Source organism: Ophidiomyces ophidiicola (genome assembly GCF_022830035.1).
Source record: "Ophidiomyces ophidiicola strain CBS 122913 chromosome Unknown scaffold_20, whole genome shotgun sequence".
Classification (NCBI taxonomy): domain Eukaryota; kingdom Fungi; phylum Ascomycota; class Eurotiomycetes; order Onygenales; family Onygenaceae; genus Ophidiomyces; species Ophidiomyces ophidiicola.
In genome coordinates, this window is record NW_026054660.1 from 179,560 (window position 1) to 207,522 (window position 27,963).

At 53.3% G+C, this 27,963-nt stretch overlaps 9 protein-coding genes across 9 annotated transcripts; 5 read left to right on the forward strand and 4 right to left on the reverse strand.

The window, feature by feature from the left end:
- Positions 1 to 257: 257 nt before the first annotated feature.
- LOZ57_004690 (uncharacterized protein) lies at positions 258 to 842 on the forward strand (the record flags this gene model as incomplete). The annotated part of the gene is made up of 1 exon (XM_049253731.1): positions 258 to 842. The coding sequence occupies one exon, from the start codon at positions 258 to 260 to the stop codon at positions 840 to 842; it is 585 nt and encodes a 194-aa protein (XP_049107295.1).
- A 1,233-nt stretch (positions 843 to 2,075) lies between these two features.
- Positions 2,076 to 3,448, forward strand: LOZ57_004691 (uncharacterized protein; the record flags this gene model as incomplete). Its single annotated transcript, XM_049253732.1, has 2 exons — positions 2,076 to 2,125; positions 2,179 to 3,448. The coding sequence occupies 2 exons, from the start codon at positions 2,076 to 2,078 to the stop codon at positions 3,446 to 3,448; spliced, it is 1,320 nt and encodes a 439-aa protein (XP_049107296.1).
- A 596-nt stretch (positions 3,449 to 4,044) lies between these two features.
- Positions 4,045 to 5,238, forward strand: CKB2 (casein kinase 2 regulatory subunit; the record flags this gene model as incomplete). The annotated part of the gene is made up of 3 exons (XM_049253733.1): positions 4,045 to 4,101; positions 4,349 to 4,594; positions 4,681 to 5,238. The coding sequence occupies 3 exons, from the start codon at positions 4,045 to 4,047 to the stop codon at positions 5,236 to 5,238; spliced, it is 861 nt and encodes a 286-aa protein (XP_049107297.1).
- A 675-nt stretch (positions 5,239 to 5,913) lies between these two features.
- On the reverse strand, positions 5,914 to 8,882 carry LOZ57_004693 (uncharacterized protein; the record flags this gene model as incomplete). Its single annotated transcript, XM_049253734.1, has 2 exons — positions 5,914 to 8,786; positions 8,876 to 8,882. The coding sequence occupies 2 exons, from the start codon at positions 8,880 to 8,882 to the stop codon at positions 5,914 to 5,916; spliced, it is 2,880 nt and encodes a 959-aa protein (XP_049107298.1).
- A 1,720-nt stretch (positions 8,883 to 10,602) lies between these two features.
- Positions 10,603 to 11,674, reverse strand: LOZ57_004694 (uncharacterized protein; the record flags this gene model as incomplete). The annotated part of the gene is made up of 3 exons (XM_049253735.1): positions 10,603 to 11,114; positions 11,172 to 11,244; positions 11,297 to 11,674. The coding sequence occupies 3 exons, from the start codon at positions 11,672 to 11,674 to the stop codon at positions 10,603 to 10,605; spliced, it is 963 nt and encodes a 320-aa protein (XP_049107299.1).
- A 1,211-nt stretch (positions 11,675 to 12,885) lies between these two features.
- Positions 12,886 to 13,883, forward strand: LOZ57_004695 (uncharacterized protein; the record flags this gene model as incomplete). The annotated part of the gene is made up of 2 exons (XM_049253736.1): positions 12,886 to 13,014; positions 13,290 to 13,883. The coding sequence occupies 2 exons, from the start codon at positions 12,886 to 12,888 to the stop codon at positions 13,881 to 13,883; spliced, it is 723 nt and encodes a 240-aa protein (XP_049107300.1).
- Positions 13,884 to 15,744: 1,861 nt separating this feature from the next.
- On the reverse strand, positions 15,745 to 16,774 carry BNA7 (Kynurenine formamidase; the record flags this gene model as incomplete). Its single annotated transcript, XM_049253737.1, has 2 exons — positions 15,745 to 16,537; positions 16,668 to 16,774. The coding sequence occupies 2 exons, from the start codon at positions 16,772 to 16,774 to the stop codon at positions 15,745 to 15,747; spliced, it is 900 nt and encodes a 299-aa protein (XP_049107301.1).
- A 522-nt stretch (positions 16,775 to 17,296) lies between these two features.
- LOZ57_004697 (uncharacterized protein) lies at positions 17,297 to 18,595 on the forward strand (the record flags this gene model as incomplete). The annotated part of the gene is made up of 4 exons (XM_049253738.1): positions 17,297 to 17,304; positions 17,357 to 17,396; positions 17,480 to 17,949; positions 18,016 to 18,595. 4 exons carry the CDS (start codon positions 17,297 to 17,299, stop codon positions 18,593 to 18,595), a joined length of 1,098 nt encoding a protein of 365 aa, XP_049107302.1.
- An 893-nt stretch (positions 18,596 to 19,488) lies between these two features.
- On the reverse strand, positions 19,489 to 26,824 carry LOZ57_004698 (uncharacterized protein; the record flags this gene model as incomplete). The annotated part of the gene is made up of 5 exons (XM_049253739.1): positions 19,489 to 20,811; positions 20,898 to 21,016; positions 21,076 to 25,690; positions 25,755 to 26,516; positions 26,675 to 26,824. The coding sequence occupies 5 exons, from the start codon at positions 26,822 to 26,824 to the stop codon at positions 19,489 to 19,491; spliced, it is 6,969 nt and encodes a 2,322-aa protein (XP_049107303.1).
- Positions 26,825 to 27,963: the final 1,139 nt, after the last annotated feature.

Sequence of the window (27,963 nt, forward strand, 5' to 3'; positions counted from 1 at the left end):
TCTAGAAGGCCCGCCTTTTGAATAGGCGATTGCCTCCTGTTTTTTCTTTGTAATAGATCGCCCTTCTATGTCCTCTTTTAGCATGAAAGAGGTCAGAGTTACCCATATATTGTTTGTATTCTCGGTACACAGCGATATATCAAGCCTTCAGCTTAGCTGCTTGACGTTTGTGGGCTTCAAAATTCTGTTTTTGAAAACGTGAACTTATCCTGCGAGGACCTTCACCACGCTTGTGAATCTTGAACCCCTTTTCTTCCATGGCCTCTTCCTACCTCGGCTCCACACACCCCAACTCACTAGCCCCATGGGGTTATGCTGTCTATCGGCTCACCTACAATGTAGGATCCGAAGAAAAATGGGACACTGCCTTAAGGATCATTCAAAATGCGGTTTACTCGTCAATCGAGGTTCGGAATAGAAGAGCAAATGAAATGCCGGACAGACACCGAAAAGTACGTTTTGAATATCAAGAGAGAGGAGCTAGACACCCTCGAACCCCCACAGTCTCAGTTCGGGACGTAAAAGATAAATTCCATCTCGAGGTTTTTAATGATTACGCACACTACAATGGCCTTTCATTGAACCAGGTTCGAAGCAAGTTTAAAAAGTGGATAACCAGAGTGTACTGGGAGACTGGCACGCATGAACTCCCAATTACTCCAGAGTTCTGCATCGCGGTAGACGATGAAGCGCTAGAGTCTCTATTAGTTAGCGGCGGTTATGGGTTCGTGAAGGTCATAGCAATAGATCCATGCGTCTCATCCTGGGAGAGTAATTGCGGATGGACACATGCTAGGCCTGTCGACCTGTGGAAATTCTGCGGTGAAGGTACAACTGATTGAATGGCCAAGTAATGTTGATATCTCGATTGCACGGCCGATTTTATATGTTCTTCGTTGATACTAGGTTTAAGTCTAAGGCCCTGCAGTTTAGATAGCATCTTTTAGGCAAAAATCCATAACCAACTCCAAAGGAGATTTGAAGTCTGGAACATTTTGGATCGCTTCAGCGCTGCCCCGTAACAGCCACTTTTACCATATCAGACCGGTCTATATAGTTCTAACTTGTAGCACTAAAGTAGTATTGAGACGAAGCCCAATACCGGTACTATAAGCGCCAGAAAATTGGCACTTTTTGTATCTTTATAAAGCTGTCGCCGGTGACCGTTTTGCATATCTAGCGCGAACTTCGAAAGTTATTATCACTTGCTGCTTTGTTTTCCCCACCGCCTGCCGAGTATTAATGCCGAGGATAGCTTAAGAACTTTGGTGGATCCCAAGGAATTCAGGTTTGGGGGAACATAATTTTTAGTAACTGCCTGTATGGAGTAGCCAAAGAAAATAGGAGTCCTGAATCTGATGATATTCACAAGGTGAACACCAACACTATATCCTAAAAGGATTCTGGAAACAAAGAACGCTAAACAAACGTCTAGCTGGAAAAACAGCAGTAGCTGTGATGAGAATCGAAGTTCTTGCTGCAAGTAATCCGTATTGTCAAACTGGCTAATAGCATTCATCATTTCATTGGTAGGATATGGTTATCTTCCCTTTCATAACTCCAGAAAACGACTGGCAACAAAGGTAACTGCATGTGGCTAGAACATCTTCATCAATAAAGCATCAAGGATAATTCAATTTTATTCTCTTGCCTAATTCCAAAACCCTTATGTTAACAAGAGTCCCACGGGGGTATTTCGCAGTAACAAGTATGTAATTTATGGAGTACGGAGTACGCTCCATGAGTGAAACCTACTACAAAAAGTGGCAATCCACGTAATAGAATATGGAGTAGTGATATGGAGCAATGCAGCCCACATAAACCCCAGAGATACGGAGTACTCCGTAATAATGGAGACATCCGCTATTGGGTACTCAGCTTCTGTCTCATTATCATTAAATGTTGAGAGCTATAGTATTTGCTTATGTTATCATCAGGGCTGGTGCCCGGATAAATTATGGTCCGATTTCCTGCGCCACAGCTGAGGTCATCGCCTTAAACAAGGTGCGCCACACGATTATCCTCTTCCAACGACAACTACAACCCAGCATCACTGAGGCAGATCAATCGCAGCCATGGCGCCGACCGCGCACCAGCTGCTGCCCAAGGTCTGGCGGGTTGCCAGGTAACGTCTTCCGCCCTCTATTCAAGAAGATGCACTTTCTGACACCTTTCCAGGTTTGCCTTTGAGAAGGCATCCCGGGCTTTGTGGGCAAGACTGCCCGAGACAGGCCAACCTTCACATTTAAAGCTTCAACCAGTATATGCCCATATCAAACACCGTCAACCTATCAATCGAGCAGCGGCAATTCGCCAAGGCCAGAGTCGCTATTTCTCAACCCTTCGCGCGTCCTCACGACGTCTTGTTGCCAGGACTATACCGTCTTCAAAAATTGGCACCGCAGTCAACCGCTTGACAACTCGAACACCATTTGCCACGACTTTAAGACCAAATCTCACCGGCGGCACCCTCTGTCGGACCGCCGGTGGATACAGCATTGGCGCAGGCCGCATAGGTGGGGCAAGATATTTCTCGAACAGCCCGGCATGCCCTGCTCAAGTGGTTCAAAACGTGTCTGCCGCTGTCCGAGCATTTTGGCTTTCTGGCCAGAGAGCTAGATTCGATGGCATTGATAAGAAGACTGGTCGCAAACAATACAAGACGGTAACCGCCCTGCAGGCAGAGGCAAGCCGAAAAATGGCAGATACTCCCTGCAGTGCCGCCGGTTCTTATGTCGACTTCAAGGTATCTCCGACAATCACTGCTTTCGGTTGTCTTAAAGAAATGCAATCATCATCGACGTCCTCATTCAACTGTGAGCAAATCACCCTCAATACACCTTCATTGATGGATTTGCTCTCTGGCGACCTCGCCCGTGCTTTGAAGGATTTTGTCGCCGTTGTAAATGATTTGAAGAAGCTCTCCACATTGGGAGACTTGCCTGTAGCACTGCATGACCAGTCTACAATCCGTATTCGCTTCCCTGGATGCGATGCAGAGTCTGTGGAACGGTTATGTATCGAGGTTGGCGTCCAGCGCGGCATTATCCACCAAGATGCGGACTTTGAGTCCCGAAACGGTGCCCAGATGGCATTACTCTTCCCCTTTGCGCCGAGCCATCACGAGTCTGAGTCCGAGCTCTTTTCCTTCTATGACCCTCCGGCTGTATCGCCTGACAAGCTTGACTGGCGGGAGATGATGCTTTCGGAAAAAACACAACGCTCGACAAGCACCAACTGGAAAGACTATCAATATGTTTCCAGCGCCGAGCAGAATCCCTGGGCCCGCTCGCTCTCCGGCTACGAGAGTATGGACATCAGCGATCTCGGTGATCGGGCGTTTTTCCCCGACATCCCCGAAGTCACTACGCCTAGCAAAGGGTCAGACTTCGGGGGCTTTGAAGGCATTTACAAGTTCCTCGAGGAGTGCGATAGAGCACGGCGCTAGTAGTCGCCTTACCATGATATCTTAACGAGTTGCTGTTTCGCATACCCTCCCTTGAAGCGTTTCCTTAATTGATATTTTCGCCAACTCCCGGGGTTGGCTGGATGCTCCGCCATCCTTCAATTTTGCCGTTTTTCGTGCAATTTGTAATTTTGACATGACATCTCTGCTCTACTTTGTACATACCTAAATACCATAAACGCAAATATAGTATTTCTTCACACTCTGCTCTGCTCACAATCCCTCCCTCCCCGTCGTCACAAGAGTTCTGGTGCGTGGCAAGACGTGCCCCGCGCCAACGTTCGCTCTCCTCGCCAACCGCCGGTCTTGCGCCAAGCATCACGGCTCTTTCTCTCTCAAACTCACCCGCAACTCAAGATTCTGCAGCCAGCCTTACGCCATTTGTTACTCTCGCAGACACACGCACCCACACTCCCACGCACGCCCCCGTATCGTATCGACAACCACCGTCGAGTCGAACGGGCCCCTACAACGCAGCAACGGGCGGGCCTAGCTAACTAGTTAGGTGTTTTCCAACCCTCCCCACGGAGAGACTGACGTCGCGCGCCCGCTTTCCGGCACGCGGCAGGGCAGTGGCCATGGATGGTTTCAACACGGAGTCGGATAGCGATTATACTAGCTTCTGGAGAGATTGGGTGAGTGAAGGCATTTGGTTGTTTTTTTTGTGTTTGTTGGAGCCGTCTCTTGACAGCTACAAAGAGGAAAAGGGTTTAAGGTTTTGGCTGCTTTATAGAGAGAATGGCAGTGGAACTGAATATACGTCTCTGGCACTGTCAGCCACTATCCAGGGAGACGCTGTTCTTTCTCAATTGTCCTTTGCTATGCCCTACGCGATACTCCCAGACCCCAGCTAACCACGAGACCCGGCTCTGCCGATTTTAGTTTATATCCTCGCGAGGAAATGAATACTTCTGCGAAATCGACGAAGAATACCTCACGGACCGGTTCAACCTGACGGGACTGAACAGCGAAGTCAAGCACTACCAATATGCCCTCGACCTGGTGACGGACGTGTACGACCTCGACGCCGACGATAATATGAGAGAACAGATCGAGAAGTCTGCCAGACACCTCTACGGCCTCGTACACGCACGCTACATAATCACAACCCGAGGCCTAGCAAAGATGGTAAGCCTCCGCGTCCCCCTTCCCGTCCTTAATATATATAAAGAAATATCAAGCACCAGCTAACATCCCTTCTTTTGTTCAACCAGCTCGACAAATACAAACAATCAGAATTCGGCAAATGCCCACGGGTGATGTGCGAGCAGCAATCGCTGCTGCCGCTGGGGCTGACGGACATCGCGGGCGTGAACCCGGTCAAGCTGTACTGCGCCAAGTGCGAGGACCTGTACAACCCCAAGTCGTCGCGGCACGCGTCCATCGACGGCGCGTACTTCGGCACCTCGTTCCCCAACATCCTGTTCCAGGTGTACCCGTGCCTGCTGCCCAAGCGGTCGCTGCGCCGCCACGAGCCGCGCGTGTTCGGCTTCCGCGTGCACGCCGCCGCCGCGCTGGCGCGCTGGCAGGACCGCAAGCGCGATGAGATGCGGGAGCGGCTGGCCAGGGTGGGGATTGAGGCGCCGTTTGTGGAGGATGAGGAGGACGAGGACGAGGAGGATGAGGTGGAGGATGGTGATGAGGAGCCTGACGAGGAGGAGGGGGAAGAGGGGCTGCCCGTGGTGGGCACGGAGATGGTGCTCGGGTTGCCGGTGAGTGAGCAGATGGAGAAGGCGATGGCGGAGAGTTCGCGCATGGACGTGGGGCCGTGAGCGAGGGATGGGGACGGAGCTTGGATGTTGGATACGCTGTGGCTCGTACATACACACGCTATTACTACTAAACTACACTTGGGGTGCAAGAAGAAAAAAAAGAGAAAGAAAGGATAAGATTGGGAAATGGGGAGCATACCCCCTGAACTTAGCTTTATAGCGAAGAGTGAAAGGCATTTGGGAGGGGGGGTGGTTTTCTCATATGGATGGGCGTTTGGAGTTTTTGTACATGGGGTTCTTTTTTTGTTCTTTATTTTCTTTTATTGATTGTTTCTTGCATTTTGCATACAGTCAGTGCCTTTGTTCAAGGTATGCATGTTGGTATTGGGGGGACGGGCGGCCCTTGTTTAAGAGATCCCTTTATTGTCTGATACTCCGTATAGTCTACCATAACTACCACTTTAAGCCATCCGACATACTTCCCTAGACAAGAAGCCTACCGTCCAACAGAGTGTAAATAGATAGTCATGAAGTATTCAAGAATTGGTATCAATTCTATTCTTTCTACTGTAATTTAGTCTCCTGAGTGGCAATCTTCATATCTACTCTATCCATTGTGCACTGGCAACACACACATCTCTCTTTCATAAAACAAAAACACGCAACCACCGACCGCCCTCAAACCATCTCCCCTCCAACAAGCACAATGGTTTTGAAGCCTGTCGTACAGCCCCTTCACAGCTGCGACTTCTTCATACCAGACATACTCAACGCGGCCACAATCACCGGCAACACACTCACAATCTCGCCCAGCCCGGCATACGCTGGCGGAATGCGCACCTTGACGAACGCACCGCCCGCCAGCAGGATCGCCAGCACATTGTACACGGCGGACCAGACGAAATTGAACAGGATGCGGCGGAACGCCGCCTTGGAGACGTCCAGCACGAACACCAGCCCCTCCAGCCCGGACAGCAGCACCACGTCAGCCGTCGCGCGCGTCACGTCCGACGACGACCCGATCTGCACGCCGACGTCGGCCTGCGCGATCGCCACCGCGTCGTTGGTGCCGTCGCCGCAGAACAGCACGGTGCGGCCCGCGTCCATGAGCGCCTTGACGTAGTCGCGCTTCTCAGCGGGTGTCTTGCGCGCCGCCACGTTGGCCGCGGGGATGCCCACGGACGCTGCGACGTCTTCGACGGCCTTGCGCTCGTCGCCGCTGACGATGTGCAGCGTGATGTTGCGCTGCTGGAGCCGCGCGATGACCGATTTGACTTCCGGTCGGAGGTTGGATTTGAGCCCGAACACCGCGACGAGCTCGCCGTTGATGGTCATGCACAGCGGCGTCATGCACTGCTGCACGACGGCGGTGACGGCCGGGTGGCCTTCGACCTGCAGCCAGCGCGGGTTGCCGGCGCGCAGGGCGGCGTTGTTGAGCGTGGCTTCGACGCCGGCGCCGGGCACGGACCGGACGTTCTCGAGGCGCTGGTCGGCGGTCTCGTTTTCAAGGTACTTGGCCACGGACACGGAGACGGGGTGCTTGTTGTCGGAGACGAGGGCCTTGCAGATGGACAGGATCTCGGCGCGGTCGCCGGCCAGCACCTCGGCGGCGGCGACGTCCAGCTGGCCCGTGGTGATGGTGCCGGTCTTGTCGAAGACGACGTCGGTCAGGCTGTGGGCGCGCTCGGTGGAGTCGGCGGACTTGATGACCACGCCGCCGCGCGCGGCCACACCGCCGGCGACGACCAGCACCATGGGCACCGCGAGTCCCAGCGCGCACGGGCACGAGACGGCGAACACGGCGATGGCGTAGGTGATGGCGGTGCCGACGGCGTTGCCGGGCGCCTGCATGCGCACCTTGATGCACACGGCGACCCAGGTGACGAAGACGATCACGGCCACGGTCGAGACGACGGGGACGAACCAGCCGGCGACGCGGTCGGCCAGGCCCTGCACTCGGGGCTTGGTGTTGGAGGCCTCCTCGACCAGCCCGGCGATGTCGGTGACGGTGTTCTTGCCGGGGAGCCGGGTCAATTGGCACTTGAGGATGCCCGAGCCGTTGATCGTGCCGGCGATGACGGGCATGCCGACCTTCTTGGGCACGGGCAGACTCTCGCCGGTGAGCATGGACTCGTCCAGCTCGCTGGAGCCCTCGATGATCTTGCCGTCCGTGGGCACGGTGGAGTGCGGCATGACCAGGAAATTGTCGCCGAACTGCAGCAGCCGTGCATCGACTTCCCGGTGTTCCTTGCCTTCAAGCAGATTGGCAGTGGCGGGCTGCAGCGAGCGGGTCGAGACCGCGGCCACGGCTCGGCGCCGGGCGTAGGCGGCCACCAGCCGGCCAAAGAGAACCAGCGTGATGAGCAACGTGCTCGTCTCGAAGAATTCCTTGGTCTCTAGCGGCTTGCGGGCCATGTCGAAGCCAAAGGCCACGACGGAGTAGAAGTACGCCGCGGTGATACTGATGACGACAAGCATGTCCATTTCAATGGTGCGGCTGTAGATCAGAGAGGAGATGGCGGGCATGTAGAATTCCGGAATAGCAATGGCCTGCACCACAGTCGCCAGGGCGAGCGAGATGTACGCCTTGGTGTCGCTGTGGACCAGGTCGTGGCCCCAGGCCAGCACGGCCACGGGGATGGTGAAGACGGCGGCGGCGACGGTCTTGATCAGCATGTCGTAGAGCCGGCGGCGTTCGGCGGTGGCGGACGGGTCCTGGTAGTTGGGCGGCGCCAGGCCCTTGGTGTAGTCGCCCAGCGAGGCGAGCAGCGAGCGGGCGCCGACCTCCATGGGGTCGTAGGTGACGCGGGCGGCCTTCTTGCCGAGCGGGGTCACGTCGATGACGCCGGGCGGGAAGTTGTTGGTGAGTTGGGCCATGGACTGCTTGGTCACCAAGACGTCGATGTACTGGTCGCTGCTGGAGAGCTTGGAGCACTGGAAGCCGGTGGCGCGGGTGACCTGGCGCATCAGCTCGTTGACCTCGATGACATTGGTGTCGAGGTCGAAGTCGGCGCTGCCCATGACGAAATTGACGCGCACGTTGAGCACGCCGGGGGTCTCGCGCAGGGTTTTGGCCATCTTGTTGCCGCAGCCGGAGCAGGTCATGCCGCTGACGGACAGACAGATGTGCTCGTGGCCGGCAGACTTCTCGAGGTCGACCTTCTCGCTGGCAATGATGGCGCCGCCCTTGGATCCGCAGCCATGGTCGTCGCCGCCGCCGCAGCAGCTGTCAGCTTCGCCATGGCCATGGTCGTCGTGGCTGTGGCCGTGGGCATGGTCGTGCTCATGGTCGTGATCGTGATCGTGGTCATGATCGTGGTCGGGGCCGGACGTCAACAAACCCCGGGTCTCCTCGACGGAGACCATCTTGTCCTTGTGGTCATGGGCGGGACGGGCGCCAGCCTTGCCGAAGAGCGAGAGACGCGAGGGCTGACGGGCACAGCAGGGCTCCTTCTGGGGGACGAGCACGCTGCGGCAGATGCAGCGGGCGGACTCGAGGTAGGAGTTGTAGCGGTCGAAGGCGGACTGCAGGTGGCTGCTGCACGGGTTGAGGTGATTGCCGTCGCCATCGTGGTCGTGCTGGTGCTTCTCGTTACCGGCGAAGTCACCTACGGGGCGGGCCTGGGGTTAGTGATGCTGGTGACGAGTTGAGGATGAGGATCAGCCGGGCGAGCCGTACCGTTGATTTCATTCTCACAGGCCATCTGGCATTCGTAGGCAGCGGCACTTTCGATGCAGCTTTCTGTAGCAGGTTGGGCAGTCAGAGACGAAGGATTCTGTGCACAGCAGGATGAAGACGGGCAAGGGGAATAAGAGGAATGAGGACGGAGAGGAGAAGGAGAAGAAGAAGAAGAGGGGAAAAAAGAAGAAGCCGGTGGATGGCGGAGACACGCACTATCGCATCCTTCTTTGCCTCCGTCCTGGCAGCAGTCCTCCAGGAAGGGCGTGGCCGCGTCGGCGGCATCCGCAGCGGCCACAGAGTCGCTGGGACGCGGGTTACCAGAGCACGGCGCCATGAGCACGCAGGAATTGCAGGACGGGAGGCGGGGAGAGAGAGAAGAGAGAGAAAGAGCAAAGCGAGCAGGAAGTAAGTCAGGAAGAGCAAAAGAGACCCAAGAGATTGCGAAGCAGACCAAGAGATCGATGGAGCCGGCGAGGTCGGTGCAGCGTCGTAGTCGAGAGCGTAGTCAAGACGAAGGAATGTCACCCGCGGCCAGGACGTGCGGAGCGACGCAGCATAAAATATAAAATTGGAGCCGGCCGGCCGCTGATCCCGGGAAGTTATAGTAACTAACTAGTTAGTTATTTACCTAGCACCGGCTGCCGTTGTCGCCGCTGGGACCTTGCCGGCGCGCGCAGACAGCCGTCATGTCAGCCAGCAAGCCCGAGAAACTGGCCTCTGTGTTTCTGCCCGGCACGCCCACCGGCGCACCGCCAGCGTGCAACGCCATCCCGCTCAGCGAGGGCGAGGCGACGGGCGACCAAACGCGACAATCATAATGCGGGCGATCCCGTATTCGCGATGCGATGGGTCACCCAGCTCGGCTCCGCGCATCCGCAGCAATCAAGCAGCAAAGTTCAAACGCAACCCTCACGGACTAGTTAATCTGCAGGCCGTTTAATTACCGCGGGGGATCGTGGCGCCCGGGGAGAGCCCAGACGCAACGGGCGAGATTGCGAGCAGCATAGTATAGCTAACTAGCCACCAGGAGGTGCTGCGACACACGGCGGTTGAGCAGCGCGGGATCTGGGGCAGCGTTTCGGGGGCAGTCCCTGTCGCACCAGGGCCCGGCGATGCGACGGTGTTGCGAGCGGCGTCGCGACGAAGGGGGACACGCGGGCAGCCAGGCAGGCTAAGGCCGGCGTGCGGGTGCCAAGGGGGGGCACACAGGAGGGCAGGGGAGCGCGATGTCACGCCGGCTCGCAGGGGTGGAGAGAGAGAAGAGAGGAGAGGGTGTTAATAGTTGGCCAGCCAGCCAACTACCGATAGACAGAGACAGCACACAGCAGACGCAGACACAGCAGACAGACAGACAGACAGACAACTAACTGCTCGACACAGCGCGCCGCCGCCCTTTTAACGGCTCGCCCGCCCGGGGACCTTGCGGGCAGCGTGGCGCGCGCGGTAGCACGCCGGCCACCCACCCCCGCGATGAAAGAACACCACCGCCGGGCGTACCGCTCGCCCGCCCCAACCGCCCCCAGGGACTCGCGCCGCTGCTCTTTCTTCGCGCCCGTCCCGCCCGCAAGGTCGCCCGCCCAGCACTCGCTGACAAAGAGCACAGCACGGAGTGCAGAGGATACGGAGTACTCGGCTTTTACATCGTTAACTAGTCAACTAGCTAACTAACTATTCCGTACCCATCAACTCACGAACTAGTCAACTAACTAACCAACTACCCTTCAACAGACTCGTCAGAAACCTCACAGCACCAGCTCGCCAGCCGCCCTCTGCACCTCGAAAGCCGAGAAGAATTCCGGGTGAAGAGCGACCATCTTCTGGTGCGCCTTAAACGCCTCCCGCCGGGCATCTGCTCCCAGTTCCCCTCGCTCCCCGCGAGCAAGATCGCCAAATGTGCCCGCCCAGAACGTCCATTTGAACCGGCCCCATGCTCGGTTTCTCTCAGATCCTTCAAAAACCATGAAGCGATCGAGGACATCTGTGGCCAGTATAAAATACTGTGCGGCCATCATGACACTGGTATCGCGTCGAATACCCTCCGGAAGGATATGTTGGTAGTCCATTGCTCCAGGAGGTATGCCCTCCTCCAAACAATCTCTGACGTCATACGTAGCAAACTTGCCGAAAGTGTTGTCCTCGCGAGAGATTTCTGCTGCAGTGGCGCGTGCGAGAAAGGCCGTGAAGTTTACCAGCTGGGAACACTGCTCTTTCACCTCGGATTTTTTACTAAAACAAATCTCCTCAAAGATATTTGCTAGACAGCGTATATCTATCAGTGATTTGTTCGCAAATAACCCAGATGATTACTTACTCTTATCATCATACCATTGATCATACATCTCTAAGTAGAATGATTCGTCCTCGGGGTACACAAAGCGGTCCATCTGACAAATACTGCTCAGTACATATAAGACTAGTCTTGAAATCAACACTCACTCCTGCAATCGGTTCCTCCAACGGCGGGATATTATACAGCTCTACTATGAGCCGAATAAGCTTATCTTGCTTTGTATCATTGAATGGAATAAACCAGGAGAGGCCGATAATCATTTTCTCGACAAGATCGCTGAGGTGCGGCCAGCCTTCTTTCTCATAGTTAAAATACGGATATTCCCGGCTCTCGTCAGCCCGGCCGTCCCAGAAATATTGGGTGATGGCAAGTGCTGTCTCGTGCGGAGCCTTGGGGTCGTCTGATAGAAGCAGGTTCTGCACCATCACCCCAAGGTCGTGCTCAGCGCTGCCGCTTTCGCAGATGATGTAATGATCGTAAAGCGCCGTCATCCATGGCTCTTTTGGATCGGTTGCCTCCGGCATATTGATGACAGTAAGGTGTTGAAGATGTGAGATGGGTCAGTAGGCGCCGACAAGAGAAGGAGAGGAAGGAGGGGCGGGTAGATGAATAGAGTCATAATATGGCGATGTTGACTGTGAGGGGCGACGGCGTAGTTAGGGAGTCAGCCCGGGCCTCGAAAACGCCTCGACAGGGTTCAGCTAGCTCCTCCATAAGCTTTGCAATTAAGGGGTACACTGGTTCAGCGGCTAGTTTTAATGAAGGAGCCAACTGCAGCTAGGTTTGGCGTAGGCCGAATTTACAGCACTTCATAGGCTGTCCGCCTCTTGAAAATTGTTGCTCCTGCATCAACAACTCTCATTCCGAGCGGGGTGTTTCGTTTCGCGCCGTCGCAAGTGAATTGTCGGTTGGCAAGCCTAGCTACCTACGGTCCCTGGTTGAGGCTGCCCACTCAGAGCTCAATAGCACAACAATAGTGATGTTCACCCAATTGGGAGATCATGTAATTCCCTGTCAAAGACTCTAGCTGAAACTCTTCTTGATTCTTAAAGATGCGCCGACTGACTTTTTACACCTCCCTATTGGCTGCTTTGGCTCGCTCGCCGCTCGGCCCGCTCCCATTTTTCCCGCGTTCAAAGCCACATATAGTACGCGCCAGGACCGGTGTTAGCTGATTATTATCGACTCTCTGAAAGCCAGACATTCAGTTCTTTTTCACCTTGACTTGAAACTAAATCTTTCTCGCTTTTGGACCCCACCTTCTAGCATCAAAGCCCTCAAATCAGCATCAAGACTCTGACCCGTCGTTCTGGTCCATTTGTTTCAATATCGTGCCCAAAACAATGATTGAGGGCTCAAATATGGAGATGATAGTATATGCAAGGCCACAGTTACTGTACAGAATGACAGAGCGCGTGTGTATTTGCTATGCTTGGGGAGCAGCCGCGGTGTTTATTTATACAGCCCTCAGGTATATAAGAGTCTTTCTTTCCTCCTGATTTCAGCAACCTTCTATCTACTCAGAGTCACGATTTCAAAGATATACCACATTCAAGTTGAAACTAGGAGCACTCTTGCAACAGTTCAACGCTCCTGGGTCTCCAAGAGATCGGTACGGCGGTTCCACTCTGCTTGCACCTGACTATTCGAAGGGTCTTTCGCACATAGTAAGCACTCTACTCAATATTTTGTTGCAATATTTAGCTTAACAAGAATCATCCTCAGTCTTTGAGCCATGGATAAAGGTAAACGTAGGGATAAAGGCAAACAACCAATTGATTTTGAGGGGTACCACGGTATTCCTGGTGGCCCCTACGAAGAAACAAGAGTTAGACGCAATTCAGAGGCTCCTATAAGTGCTCTGGTATGTAATGATCCATACCATAGTGCTTGTCAAAAGTGTCTGCAACTCTTAGAACCCCCACCCACCTCAAGAGAAATCCTTATATTCGCCTCCGCAACTCCCTCTATATATTATCTCCAAAGTTGGTATCAAGAATTGTTGCAGAAATAATTATTAAGGGCTCTTAAGGAGGCTGGTAAGGGTCTGATAGGGCTAAATTTTGAGAGTTGCTGCTACTTTTGACAAAGCACGATATTTCCCAGATAATATCAGACTGAACTAATATGTTGTAACAGCAATATAACTCTCCCAGAGGCAATATCCCTGGCCGTGGAGCTTTGGAAACTGCTTACAATGCCCCAGAAAATACTACATCCAAATTTCCTAAGACGTATAGAAACCTTGAGGGCCTCGAGGGCGATGCAAAACAGTTATTTGATCCGAAATGGGAGGCACGACAACGAGAGTTATCTGAGTACCCGCTCACTGGACCCTATGACTACAGTTTCAAACCTGATAAGCGACTTTCTACGCTGAATCAAGTGCAAAGACCGATTCCGCCAAGCGAACGTCGTGGAATTATGGACCCCGACAACAAAAAGGCCAGAGTTCCAAATGACCCTGGGCCTCAAAGGGTGATCTGGGCCTCTCCCAAAGATCAGTATTCCCGAGAAGATGGCGGGGTTTTTACACCACATTCTCGTCTCGACGTCGAAAACCCGCACGGCCGAGAACTTCTTGGAACGACCTACCACCCAGAAGGAACAACTCGTGGTTTCGAACGGTCTCGCCTCAGCCCACTTGATCGGCAGGGAAGACAAGATGATCAGCGATACAGAGACCGATCTATTAGTCGAGGCCGTCATTCTGAGAGCTGGCCTTCCCGGTAAGCGATATTCGGGACGGACGTTGATAAACATAGCTTGGGGGAGAAAGACAGCCACGAAAGGTAGAGCAAGTCGTTAGGGTTATTATTTGGCAGGGAAATGGTATGACCAGAGGTTTGCTAATGGTAACCATTTTATAAGAGCCGGAATGCGTATTCATATTCGGCCCGATATTTATCCGGAGCGCAACCTCCGGAACATTATGATGAACGAACAGCGAAGTCTCATTTCTTTACACTACGGAGTATGCTTTCCTTACTACTTTTCTTTTGTACGTATGTTTTGCTAGCGGCCTCCCAAATTGAATAGCTTTTTGGCCTGAGTTTTGCTTTGGTTTGTTAGGTGGGTTGAGTTTTCGATACGAAGGGCCAATCTTCCATTGGCCTCGCCCCTATGTGTGTGTGTGTGTGTGTTATTCGTTATTTTTCATAGGCTCTTATGGAGTCTTAGACTATGAAGAGCCACTCTCCCTAATCTGGCTTAGTTACAGTATGTGTTATCCTTGATATCTGGGCTCCCACCACTTCATTCTGTTGAAGTCTCAAACTGTAAGTATGTTTAGGAGGGGCCAAGGTCCCTTATTTGACTTTTCAAACACATCAAATTCTCCTCTTAGATCATATCCCCTAGGGAAATCCTCACAAAACCTAGAATGTAGCTTGTATATCTAAACATGACAAGAATCAATAGAAAATCAGAACAAGATGTATAAGATCACACTAAGACTGACAAGCTCAGTCTATTAACTTAATCTAGCATATGCTTAACTATGTAATTCCCATACCATCACTCACTCTAAACTTTTCTAGTTCCCAGCAGTCAATAATCTTTACTTCTAGGGAGAAATCTCTCCATCTGTTGGTAAAATACCATTTGGAGATAGCAGGATTCAAACCCATGACCTTCTTTCCCAGGTGGTTGTGCCCCAAAAATAACAAAGCCATGCCAGAAGGATTCCTGCAGACATTTACCAACTACACCATACACCCTCCCCGCCTCGCCCCTGTGCAACACCGTCTACTTCACACTTTTAACTCTACAGATTCCCCCCTATGGCCCCGCCTCAGTACTCATACTGCGTAGCATCCACCTCATATAAGGCCACTTCGCCGAGATCACTACCACCCGTTTCCATACCGAGCATGCATACGTCCTGGCCACATCTGACACTATCTCCCGTTCTGAAACGCCTGCGAGCACAGTCTGGACTGAATGACCTCAGACTGGCCCTGTTTCAACGCAGCTGCATGCACCACCAACAGCTTCTCGCCTCTTCTCTTCAACGCCCGCTAACCTGCTCAGCACTCCTCCATTGCCCGCCACCTTTCGCCGCTCCCGCATCTCATCTCCGAATCCGGAAACCGCGCCCGCCTGTTACCACGCTGCCGCCTTCACGGTGTCTGAAACGCGCTCGCTTCCCCTCTTTTGACATCCCGTGCAGCGACCGTGAACCACCTCCTGGGGGCCCAGACCTCTTTCTCCGTACGTCAATGTGGGCCGAGACCAGGCACGTCCGGTTTGACAGGTCTGCATGTTGCAGGGGCCTGGGCCGCGCGCGCGCGCTAGGGACGCTACGGCTGACACTGACAGATGCGCTCGAGCCTGTTTCCTGCAGGGACTGTGGGCGGAGGTGGCTGTGGTAAGAGGGCGTGGTCGTTAGTGATACGGAAGATGTTTTGTGGCCGTGGTGATGGATGCGATGATGTCATCTTCGGGTTAGCATTTTGGGGTTTGTTGGATGTGAATGGGGATGGCATAGTAGTAGGTATTGTTTTGGTCGGACCAACTTCGGCAACCCAGTACTCAGTAAATAGTCGACCGTTATATAGAACTGTACAGCTATTTATAGATTCAGAAGTAACTATCAATCACACGCCTCTATCCGCCGCAGACCCTCTAACGCCTTCATGATAACGCCCGCCAACTCACCACTCCTCCAAATCCCATCATGAGACTCCTTCAAATCCTCAATCACGACCACCTGCCTCGACCCTTCATTCCCACCTGCCTCCTTCCACCGCTGCCCCATCTCCGCCATCGCCTGAGCCTGCAGCGGATCAACCAGCTCATCCGCGCCCGACGTCGCCAGTACCAACAACCTCCCCGCCCTCCACCCATCCACAATCCCTCCCTCGCCCACGCGGCCCGGCGACACCCCGTCCCATACCCCCTCGTCCTTCCCAAACGCTGCCTCCAGAAACTCTTGGTACGCCGGATGCTGGTGCGCGTCGCGCAGCAGCCGCAGGTCGTAGATCCCGGACACGCCCACGATCGCGCGCGGCGGCGTCACGTCGTAGCCCGCTCGGTCCGCCGCCCCCTCCACGCGCTGCATCACCGTCTGCAGCGCTAATGTGGCGCCGCAGCTATGCCCAACCAGCACGTAGCGCTCGCCGAAGCCGTAGGTGCGCTGCAGGTGCGCCAGTGCACGCAGTACATCATGCACGTGGTCTGGGTGCGTGGCGTCGCGGAGCTCTTGCGGGTCCGTGGTAGCCGGGTCCTGCGGGAAACTGTGGTACCGGGTGAGGCGGTAGTCGATGGAGGCCAAGCCGGCGATGGCGGTGGGCGTGCCGGGCGTGTCGTCTAGGAGGTGCGAGACGGTCGTGTCAAAGGAAGATGCAAGGATTTCCGGGTCGCGCCAGGCACCGCCGTGGATGTAGCTGGTGGGAAGGCGTGCGGCGGGGCGGTGGTGAGCGATTGGTGTGAGAGATGGAGGAGGTGGGAGGAAGGGGTAAAGGGGGAAGGGTTTATTGGGTTAAAGACGGTCATGGAGAAGGAGGGTGATCGTACATTATCCAGGGTCCCGAGCTGCATGGCTGCTCGGGACTGTAGACCTTAGTGTTGTAGAGGACATGCCCTGAGGCGTACTTGGTGTACTCCTCCTTGAACATAGACATCTTGGGGGAAGTAAGCTAGATTTTTGTCGGTGGGCTGGCTTATACGACGCGAGGATAATGGACCTCGTAATATGAGGAGATTCAAGTGATCCAGATGATGTTTTTATACAGCCGTCTATCTTAAGGAGGATTGTTTAGAGCAGTTGAATAGCGTTAAATTGCACGGCGTTCGTAAGAGGAATTGACGTAATTTTGAGGAAGTGAAGCAGTAAGCTGCAGGTAGATATATATCAAACGAGAGAGCACCACAGCTTATATTTGGACAAGCAGCCAATGCAGTTGGACTCGCAGAGCGGGAGTTGTTCCTCTCTGGCCGTTGTTGATTCGTCGTCATCAATTAAGGTTCCTCCGAGGTTGTGGCTGCTTATGTCAGCATAATGCACGCTAGGCCGTTTCTGGCTATTCTTCCTGGCGAGCGCAAAAAGCTCGAAAATCACACAAACCAAACGACGCCGACAGCACGAACTCGCGCACCCACGCCCGTCGACGCTTGCTGTACCCGGATTGTCTCGCAGTATTATCATGGCGGAGTATGTTTCTCCAGTTCTGAGCGAAAATGAGGCATTGCTGACGTTTTTGCAGGAGAGAACAACCGCTCCAGGCCGTCCAGGTCGAGGCCCTGGTACGAATAAATCCCCCCTACAAAGCAACAGCAGCACCATATCGGACATTTTGGACGGTGACTAACAACTATGTGATGAAAAGGTTGTGATGAAAATCATCAAACATGGCACTCAGCTCTTCCCCACCCCCGCAACCGGATCGCTCGTTGGAATGGACGTTCGCGGGGCCCTCGAAGTCACAAACTGCTTCCCTTTCCCCATCGTCGATATCCCTGCCGACTCGCATTCCGATGGAGCTCCTCCAAACGCCGCTGCAGCGGCCCCGCGCGCCAAAGCCAACGCCGCATATCAGAATGAAATGATCAAGATGCTGCGAGAAGTTAACATCGATGCTAACAATGTCGGCTGGTACACCACGGCAAACATGGGCAATTTTATCAATCTGAATTTTATTGAGAATCAGTTCCACTACCAGAAGGATCTTAATGAGCGGGTGGTGGCGCTGGTGCATGATGTCAGCAGAAGCTCGCAGGGCGCTTTGAGTCTTCGGGCCTTCCGCTTGTCGCCCCAGTTTATGGCTGCGTTTAAGGAGAATAAGTTCACAGCGGAGAAGTATGTGTGCTCTGAGTATATGGATAGACTGGGCCTTGTGCTAACGATTTCTCCCCTCTCGTCCAGCCTTCAAAAGTCAAACCTTAGATACCAGGACATTCTCATCGAGCTTCCCGTCCATATCCACAACTCACACATCCTTACATCCTACCTTCACCAGCTCCCCTCCCCACCTCCTGCCGAGGAACTGGACTTCCCTCCCTCTCTCGCCGCCCTAACCGACGGTCCGCTCGCCTCCTCGTCCCTTCTCACGCCGAACTTCGACAACCTCTCGCTGAGCATCGACCCCATCCTCGAGAAGAACTGCGACATGCTCCTCGACAGTATCGAGACCCACCACACCGAGAACAACAACTTTCAGTACTACCAGCGCTCCCTGGCCCGCGAGCAGGCAAAGATCACCGCCTGGCAAACCAAGCGCAAGGCCGAAAACGCCACCCGCACCCAGCTCAAGCAGCCCTTGCTCGCCGAGGACGAGTGGCAGCGCTTGTTCAAGCTGCCACAGGAGCCTAGCAGGCTTGAGAGCATGCTGAATACCAGACAAGTCGAGCAGTATTCGCGACAGATTGATGGCTTTGTTTCTTCGACTACTGGGAAGATGTTTGCCGTTCGGGGCAATCTTCTGCCTGGGGAGTCACAGGGTTAAAGAAGGAAGAGGAAAAGGAACGGTCTTAATCATGACTTTTTTTCGGACATGTCTTGAAAAAGCGAGATTTGTTCTCTTGAAGGGAATTGATCCGGTTTACCGCTCGGAAGGCTCCTTTTTTTTTTATGAGATTTTGATTTTGCATCAGTGCATGGCGCAGTGGAAGGACTTTATATGGCCGACTCGTCGTTGTTGAGTATTTTTTCATGTCTGTGAGATGATGTGCTGGATTTTCTGTTTGCAGCCGTCGCTCTCTCTGGTCTGATATAGAGCCTGCGAGACTGGTTACAATAGAATGTTGTTTTTTTCAAGTAGTTTATATTGAGACGATACTACATTTATATCTCATTCGAAATTGGAGCGGCCCAGTGGGAATGTGATAAGGTTACGAACCAAAATTTGGATAAAATCATATTCAAAATGTCATCCCGTCAGTAACTAACTAATAGCTCCAGAAGAGAAAAGCAAAAAAAAAACCCACAGAGGGTACAGTACATACATACACGCATGAAACGAAGACTAGCCAGCAAAATATACAAGACACCAAAACACAGATATCATAGCCCAATGCTCAACGACACTGGTCCTCAATTAATAAAGAGGGGGTATATGCGGCGCGCATCGAGGAGGAACAGCCAGGAATATCCAATGGTTGAGTGGGATGCCCCTCCGAAATGACCATAATCCAATGCCCGTGGGAGACTTCAGCCCCAAGAACACCGGAAAACCCCAAAAAATCCCCCTTTGGAAACATGCACAACCCAAAAACATAAATGACAAAAAGGGAAAAAATGTACAAGTAATAGGTCCAGGGTAAGAACCGTAAGCCAATTGGTAAAAGGCCAGAATCACAAAACCAAGACTATAAAAATCGTTCCAAAGACATATCATCGTCAGAATCCTGTAATCTTCTTAAACCAGCTGGTCCTTTTCGAGGAACCGTTCCCATAGGCATAGCGACCATCAGGCTCATAGCGATGGTCGAGGTAGCGGTCACCGCTACCCTCGCTGCTTCTCACTTCCTTTTCGGCTACCCTGCGAGACTCGCGATGTCGTCGACGCCTCTCTCTATCTGCGTCATCGTATTTCGCCTGGTTCCGAGATCGATGGTGGATTGCGCGTCGAGCCTCTTCGTCTGAGGAGAGGGAGTGGTTATTAGCGTCTCCACGCTGCGCGGGGAGATCAACAACGGTCGGCATGATCGGCGGCACTTCGGGAGGATCCGTGTATTGCGAATGGATCCAGGATGAGGTCTTGTCTTTACCGCCATTGATCATAACAGGATATGGGAGGTCGGCGGGAGGGCGAGACGATCGTGATTTGCGAGACGACTGATGCTCATCACGCGATTTGTGGCGTCTGGATTTTGAGGCTTCATCGTCAGGGCGGCGATGTCGGCGATGCCGGGTCTCTGCTGCATAGTCGTCGGGGTAATCTCGTTGTTTCTCACCGACATAAGATCGGCGCCGATGGGCCCTTGGGTCTGGGGGTGGTTCGCCGTTCATATCGGCTTCGGCGGCCCGGTGTCTCGAGCGGCGGTGGGAGGTTCGCGGTTCATCTGCTGGAGGCTCTTCTTCATTGTTAGGGGGCTCTTCTTGGGCTGCTCGCCGTCTCGCTTTTTTCTCCTGACGCCGTCGCTCTTCCCGCTCTTCTTCCTCTCTTGCGCGCTTTTCGCGGGCTTCACGCCTTTCGTTTTCCTTTCGCCGGGCGCGCCTCTCTTCAGCTTCGCGAGCCTCTTGCTCTGCTACGTGCTGTGCTGCTCGCCTGGCTCGTCGTTCGGCCTTCCGGGCTTCAATTTCTTCGGCGTCGGTGTTAGGCCCGGCTGCTGGCGCTCCATCCGCCTCCGCCTCTTCGCCATTGGTGCCTGGTTTGGGTGCTCGCCTTTTCTTTTCTTCTCGCCTTAGGCGTCTCGCGTCCTCTCTCTCTGTATCTGTCTGCCTCCTAGTGTCTTCGTCATAATAAGATCTCGATTTACCCCGCTCACGAGGCTCAGTGGAACGGCCGGCAGGCCGTCGAAACGAACCGAAAATGCCAAAAAGGCCGCCTTCAGGCTTCTTTGGCATCGTAGTAGATCGGCGTAACGGCGGTCGTTCTTTAGATGGGGATTCTACGAATGCAATGTCGTCTGGGCCGGACACGACTTCAGGTCCGTGGCCAGAGGATCCGGGCTCCACCATCACGATATCGTCAGCTAGCTCCGTCGCCTTGGCTCTCGACTAGTTAATGGGGAAAACAAGATTAGTGACTGTTCCTTGGCTGGGACTCCCTGTAAGAAATGCATTATTCACTGCGTTGTCCATACCTCTCTTTTAGATTTTCGCTTGCGAGAGTCTCGCGGCTCTTTGGGAGCTGGCGGATCGGCGACTTCTGGTGAATTCACCATCACAATATCTTCATCGTCGATTGGATAGGGGTCGGGTGCTGGAGAGGATGACGTGTCAAACAACGTTTTGAAACATCCAGAAAAACAAATAGCCTACCTGCAGCCTTTTTCTTAATCTTTGAACTTCGCCTTGAAGGTTTTGAGTCGCTTATTCCCATAACCTTCGCAGCCTTGCTCGAGATCTCTGGTGACTCTTCAGGGGGCGTAGGAGGAGCACCCGAATCATCAATATCAACAGATTGTCGTCGGGACGCCGGGCGAGAAGCACCATTGGTGCGTTTAATGGACCTTGTTCTTGTTGGGGCCGCACCTCCAAGCATGAAATTGGAGAAACTCAGGCCTTTATTTTGTCGGGACAGAGGGGGACGCCTATCCTTCTCTTTTTCAGAAATCGACAGCTTATCAGGGCTCCTATCGCCGCCATCCGGCTTCTCTCTCCGAGTTGCAGCTGATTTTGATCTCTTGAGTGTTGTGGGTCTTTCTTTCTCCTTTTTCAGTGCGGCTTCATCGTCACCGGCAGCCTTCATCTCCTTTTTGGGAGACTTCCTTGGTGTAGCACCCCAAAATCCCCACGTAGCCCCCGCAGTGCGCTCTACCCTAGCGCGCTCCTTTTTCACGGCCTTTGGAGCTGGCGTGGAGGGATCAGCATCACCACCCTCAGCCTCGTCAGGCTCAATGGGGGAGGGGGGAGGGGATGCCATTTCGGGTTCGGCGCTCTTCTTCAGCGCGGAGCTTTTCTTGTTCTTCTTCATTTTTTTTGCTGATGAGGATGAAGCTTTTAAGGTTGGAGGGTCGGGCGATGGGGTCGAAACATCAATCAAATCATCATCAAGGTTCGGAAAGCTACCAGGAGCCGATTCTTGCGGGCCGGGGGCGTCGTCGATCACGGGCTCAGGGACGGGCGCATGTTTCTTTGACTTCCTTTTTTCCTTTTTCGATTGTTTTGATGGAAGCGCCTCTTTTTCCGATGCAGCGGGCTCTGGGGGTTCCTGCGCCGGGGGCTCCACTGGCTCGTCTGCAGGCGGGGCGGGTGCAGGGGCGGGGTCCGGGGGTGGGAGGTCCTTCGCCTTAGCCTTTTCCTTCTCCTTTTCCTTGGCTGCCGCAGCCTCCTTCTGCTGTTTTCGATTCTGCTCGAGGATGCGAATGCGCTCCGCTACCGATGCCTTCGCACCCACTCGCGCTGATGACGAACTCGTGGTCGCTTTGGGCGCTGGCGCTGCTTTGTCATCCGCAGGCCCGGCGCTAGCCTTATCTGGGCTCTCCCCGCTGACGTCATCCACTGTGTCGACCACGGCCTTGGCGTTTGTCTCGTTTGCGGCTTTTGCTTTGCGTTTGCTCTTTTTGCTTGTTTTGGTGTCGGCAGGGGGAGGCTCTTCGTCGACAACGACGGCCGGTTCGTCGGGCACAGGTTCTGGAACAGGCTCCGGTTCTGGTTCTGGGTACGGTGCCGGCTCTTCTTTCTTGGATTTGCTCGATTTCGACTTGCTTGTGCTCGTATATCCACCCCAGATACTAATAGGGACTGGGGCTGCGTCCGTGGATTTCGTCTCTATGACAGGTTCCGTTCCCGGTTCATCAGTAATGTCAACAACTTCCAGTCCGCGAGTTTTAGTCTTGCTTAATTTCTCAAATTTTGATGTTTTGGAGGCCGACGTGGTCATCCGAGAGAGACTTCCTTGCTTTAGACCTCTACTTCCAGAGCCACTAAAGGAGTTCCACGTAATGTCCACGGCATCATCGAAATTCGGAATGGGTGGAACTGGGTTTATTCCTTGGGTGGGAGGGGTAGGGGCAGGTGGGGGGAGCTCACTTTCATCCTTGCCTTTCTTCTTCTTTGCGGTTTTCGATATTCCCCAGATATCCCAAGGGCTACCGTCCGCTGGCTTAGGTACCAAACCAGTTTCCACGGAGTCTGTAACGTCGTCGACACGAATTCCTTGATTCTTCGAGGCTCTGTCCTTTGCCTTTTCCTTCGAAGAGAGTCCCCAGTCCTGGGCCCAGGTGCTCAAGGTTGGCTCTTCAAGAGGCGGTGAAGTTTCGACCGGGAATTCGCCATCAGGGCCCTTGGTTTTGGTGGCCTTGGTCTTTGTTTTCTTTGATGCCCCGAAGAAAGTCCATGGATCCGCAGCTGAACTATCAGGTTTAGTTGACTTGGAAGGCTCAATATCATCAAGAAGGTCAATTGCTTCTGTTTTACCTGTGTCCTCAGGAGGATCCTTCTCAAGATCGTCGCTAACGGATTTTTTGTCTGAAGATAATACTCCCTTCTTCCCTTTTTTCTTCTTACTACTAACACCAACGTCGTTCCATGCACTCTCTTCTTTTGGAACCTCAGGTGTAGAGTCGAGTTTCAAAAGAGGATCCCCAAAGCCCACATCTCCAAACCCGTCACCTGCAGCATCGCCTTCGAGATTTTCTTCCTTAGTAGCACCCTTACCAGCCTTACGTTTATCCTTTTTGGAAGAAGATTTTAGGTCTACGTCATTTTCTGCTGGTGGAGGCGCGGGAATATCATCGATAACAGGAGGCGTAGGGTCACTGGCTCCCTTTTTCCCTTTTTTCTTTTTGCTGATAGGGAATTCTGCCCAGTCATCTGCTGGTGGAGGCTCCGTTTCTTCAGGGCTCACAACTGGTTCAGGGAGAGGCTCTTCGACTAGATCTTTGCCTTTCTTCTTTTTGCCCTTTTTAGTTGACACGGAAGCTCCGAAAAAATCGTCAAGAGGATCTGCTTTGGGCGGTTCTGGTTTAGGTTCTGGTACAATCTCTTTCAGTTCGGATGGAGCTTCCTCTACTGGCTCCTTTCCTTTTTTACCTTTCTTCTTCTTGCCCGACACGTCACCCCAGGCCGACCATTCTTCTACTGGCTCGGCTTCGGATTCCGGGGCCGGTTCCGGGACTGGAGACGGTTCACGAGGCGCCGGGGGATTGGGTATAGATTCCTCTTTACCCTTTTTGCCCTTCTTCTTTTTTGTGGTGCTAGTAGCCCAGCTGAAAGCATTTGCTACATCCGGTTCGGGTTCTGGTTCAGGAGCAGGCGTCTGGTCTATATCCTTTGTCGCTAGAGGCTCTTCAACAACCTCTTTTCCTTTCTTACCTTTCTTCTTCTTTCCAGATACCGCACACTCATCAACCAGCGGCTCCGCCTCGAGTACCGGTACCGATTCGGGTTCGGGATCCGCGACAGGTTCTGGGGCTGGTTCAGGGTCAGCCTTCCCCTTTTTCCCTTTTTTCTTCTTCGTTCCAGTTTCCCAAAATGAGAAGTCTTCAGCGGCTGAAGCTTCAGGTTCTGGTTCAGGCGCTGGGTCAGGCTCCTTGACTTCTTCTGTAGTCTTCCCCTTTTTCCCTTTTTTCTTCTTCGTTCCAGTTTCCCAAAATGAGAAGTCTTCAGCGGCTGGAGCTTCAGGTTCTGGTTCAGGCACTGGGTCAGGCTCCTTGACTTCTTCTGTAGTCTTCTCCTTCTTTCCCTTGTTCTTCTTGTTCGAGCCAACATTATCCCAAGACCACAAATCATCTGCAGGCGCAGGAGGCTCGGGCTTGGGCTCCGGTGGAGGATCAGGAACTGGATCTGAAACGACAGGGGTAGGTTCAACTACATTTTTTCCCTTCTTTTTTTTGCCTTTCTTGCCGACAGCTGTTCCCCAGACGTCCAAATCATCGACAGGGGCTGTTTCGGGAGCCTTCTCTGGTTCGGGAGGCGGCGGCGGAGGCTCCTCAACCACAGGTGCATTTTTTCCCTTTTTCTTTTTATCTTTTTTACTACTGGGGGTTTCCCATGTAAAATCATCAGTGGGCTCCGGATCGACATCTTTTTTTGACACTTCCGGGAGCGGAGGCGGAGGTGCTGGTGCCTCCTCGACTGCATTTTTGCCCTTCTTCTTTTTGGACTTTTTGGAAGTAGTTGCCCACTCTAGGAATTCATCATCAGCGGCAGCATCAGCATTTGTTTCTGCCTTCACCTCCTCGATAGTTTCAACAGGCACCTCTACAACCGGAATTTCTTCGACGATTGAGATCTGCTTCTTTTTCTTGCCTTTTTTCCCTGGGGTAATTGACCAAGTATCCTCAACAGGAGGATCCGGCTCTGCGGCAACAGGGGGTTCAGGTTCAGGCTCCGGCAGTTCTGGGGCGTTGTTTTTCTTCTTCTTACTCTTGGTCACATTCCAGCCGCCCCATTCTTTGGGCTCGTTATCTTGAGGAACAGGGTCCACAATAACCGGGGCATCCCCCAGATCGTTGCTGCCCTTCACGTCCACTTTATTATCATCAAAGCTTGGCTCTGGATCGGAAGCTCCTTTCTTTTTCTTCTTGCCTTTCTTTCCTACCGGAGTAGTCCACGAAAATTCATCTGCCCCATCGTTTCCACCGCCTACAGGATCGCCGTTTATGGCAGACTCGTCAGCCTCATTTCCCATGGTGCCAAAGTCGAGGTCAAATATATTCGTTGACTTCTTCCCCGTTTTACCCGTAGTAGACCAAGGGTTTGTGGACTCAGGCTCTTTTGTTTTAGAGTCCTCTCCCTTGTCTGCGCTATCACCATCATGTTCTCCTGAGCGAAATCCGCTTTTCCAATTTTTGCCCCAGGTGCCAAACTCAAAGGAGTCTCCAGAAGGCTTATCAAATGAAAGGTCAATCTGAGGTACATCATCCAGACTGATGTCCTGAAAGGAGTTCGACTGCGTATTCTCTGCTGCAGCAGGGGCTGGATCCGAAGCCTGATAAAGCAACCCAAGTCAAATTTAGAAACATGAACAGAAAATGCGATCATGGGTTTCTTACCTTCCCCTTCTTCCCTTTCTTCTTTTTCGTGGTCGGAGTGAACCATGAATCATCCTGCTCAGCATCGTCTGCCCAGCTAAGATTATTGTTGGTCTGATTAAACAACTCCTCTTGTTTGGCCTTTTGCTCTTCCTCCTCTTTTTTCTTCCGTTCCTCCTCCTCCTCCGCTTCTTTTCGCTTCCTTTCTTCCTCTTCCTCCTCTTCCTGTTTCTTCTTCTTACTCTTTTTCTTTTTGCTACTGCTCACATTCCAAAATTCGTCCTCGCCACCATCTCCATCCCCACCTCCTGCGCCGTCGCCCCCATTACCGCCGTCTCCGCCATCACCGCCGGCCCCTGCGCCCGCGTCAGCGCCGCCTTCATCAGCTGCATCATTTTCATTTGGGGGTGGGTCGTTATTCCCGCCGCCTCCACCAGAATTACCACCAGATTTCTTGTTGTTGGCTTTGGCTTTCTTTCCCTTCTTCCCGGCGCAACCTTTGAATCGAGAAGAGTCATTCCAGTCAATCAATCGATTGGCAGGTTTGCTGAGGGCGCCTTTTGCCTCATGGTCTGGGCTTGGTAGAAAGGCGCACCTCGGTGGATCCTTTCTGGCCAAAGGAGCATCTTCTACAATGTACTCAGGCGGCAGGTCACCCAGAGCATCATCGTAAGGTGGGGGGCAGGTCACATAGGGGTCTGGTACCCAGTTTAAGAGCGAATCAAGTTCTTCAAGCAATGCAGATACTTTTAGAAACGAAATATGGCCGTCGCATATTGAAGGCTGCCAAAGTCAGAACATGCCCAGCACTAAGCCAACAGAGCTTATAAAAAGTACACAAAAGAGCCATCATGATAGTGAGGGTCCGTAAATAATCGAGAAAAGAAGATGAAGTGAAAAAGGGAGCTACAGCCTACCAGCAATGATGGGGGTGGGCATACCAGGGGCAACGGCTTATCACAGATGATGCTCGGAGTGATCAACATGGAATTTGAGCCAGCAATATTATCAGAACAATCTGCTTTGCTTCTATCTGCTACTCGATGCCTGGGACCCATATCTAGAAGGCGAATCTCCATGTTGTAGGTCATGGTGACGAAATGCTCGAAGCTAGTGAAAGGACAGTCAGCTACCACTCTGCATTATTGAAACAACTTAATATCCTAATAGAAACATCAGACAATCAAGCCCATAAAGGCTAAGGCCGTTCGGAAGCATAAAAATAGTAGCGAGGCTCTTCAGGGCACGGCGGGGCGGGGCGGGGCGTCAAGGGGCGGAGTGGAGGCGCGTAAATGTAGAGTCCGAGCCGCAGAACTTCAGACTCCTTCAGCAAAAGTCCCAGAAGTGTCCAGGCATTCACCATCCACTTTTGTGACCCAGTATCAAGGTACTTTTGTGGCTACTTTCTGGACTGCGGGGTGTCCAAGTCGTCGAGTAGCACTCAAACAAGGCGGCCAAAAACGCGAAACGGACGACGAACCCGAGCTCTTCGCAAGACAGGGAGCCAGCAAGAAAGGTATCTCGTCAAAGGACAGGTGTCGCCTTGTTCGAAAGTCGCGCGCGAGGCTGAGGGGCGCAGATTTCATGGCATGTCGGTGAACAGCACCAGTCTGCAGCAGATGGCATAAACGATACCGTTGCGAAGACAAACAGGCCGTGTCGACAGCGCCTCCAAGCTCGTCACGATCGCCTCCCCGATAACCGCAGGTAGAAGGTCGTTTCGTCGTTCCGCCGTTTCGCCCAGCGCTGCCTTTTCGCGTTCCCTGGCCCGCATGATATGCACGTTTCACCTGGACAAAAAAGATCACGCTGCTTACCTGCCGGGCATGGCACCATGCAAACCGCAGTGCCACGCAGACGCATCCAAGCCCGCGACCAAAGGGTGCTTTATAAGAGGGTGTGCTGGAGGAGGGCGCGTGCGCGGCCGCGGCGTCGTCGGCGGTCGCTCAGCGGGATGTTGAGATGATGATTGGGGACGGGAAGGCAACCTCACGCAGGGACCAGCCACTGAGAAAGGCGGAAATCGGCAGGGAGGGTTGGCTTTGCGAGGCCTCAACGAGCGGGCGCTGCGCTGTGCGTGCTGGGGAGAGCGAGCCGGGGCCAGGTCGAGCAGCGAACGAGGATTCTTTTTTTTTTTGTAATTATTTTGGCTGTTGACGGGCTTATCGATAACTAGCCGTGTCGCCCGTTGAGATGACGCCGAAAATTCTATGTTGCTGGGTTCCCTCGA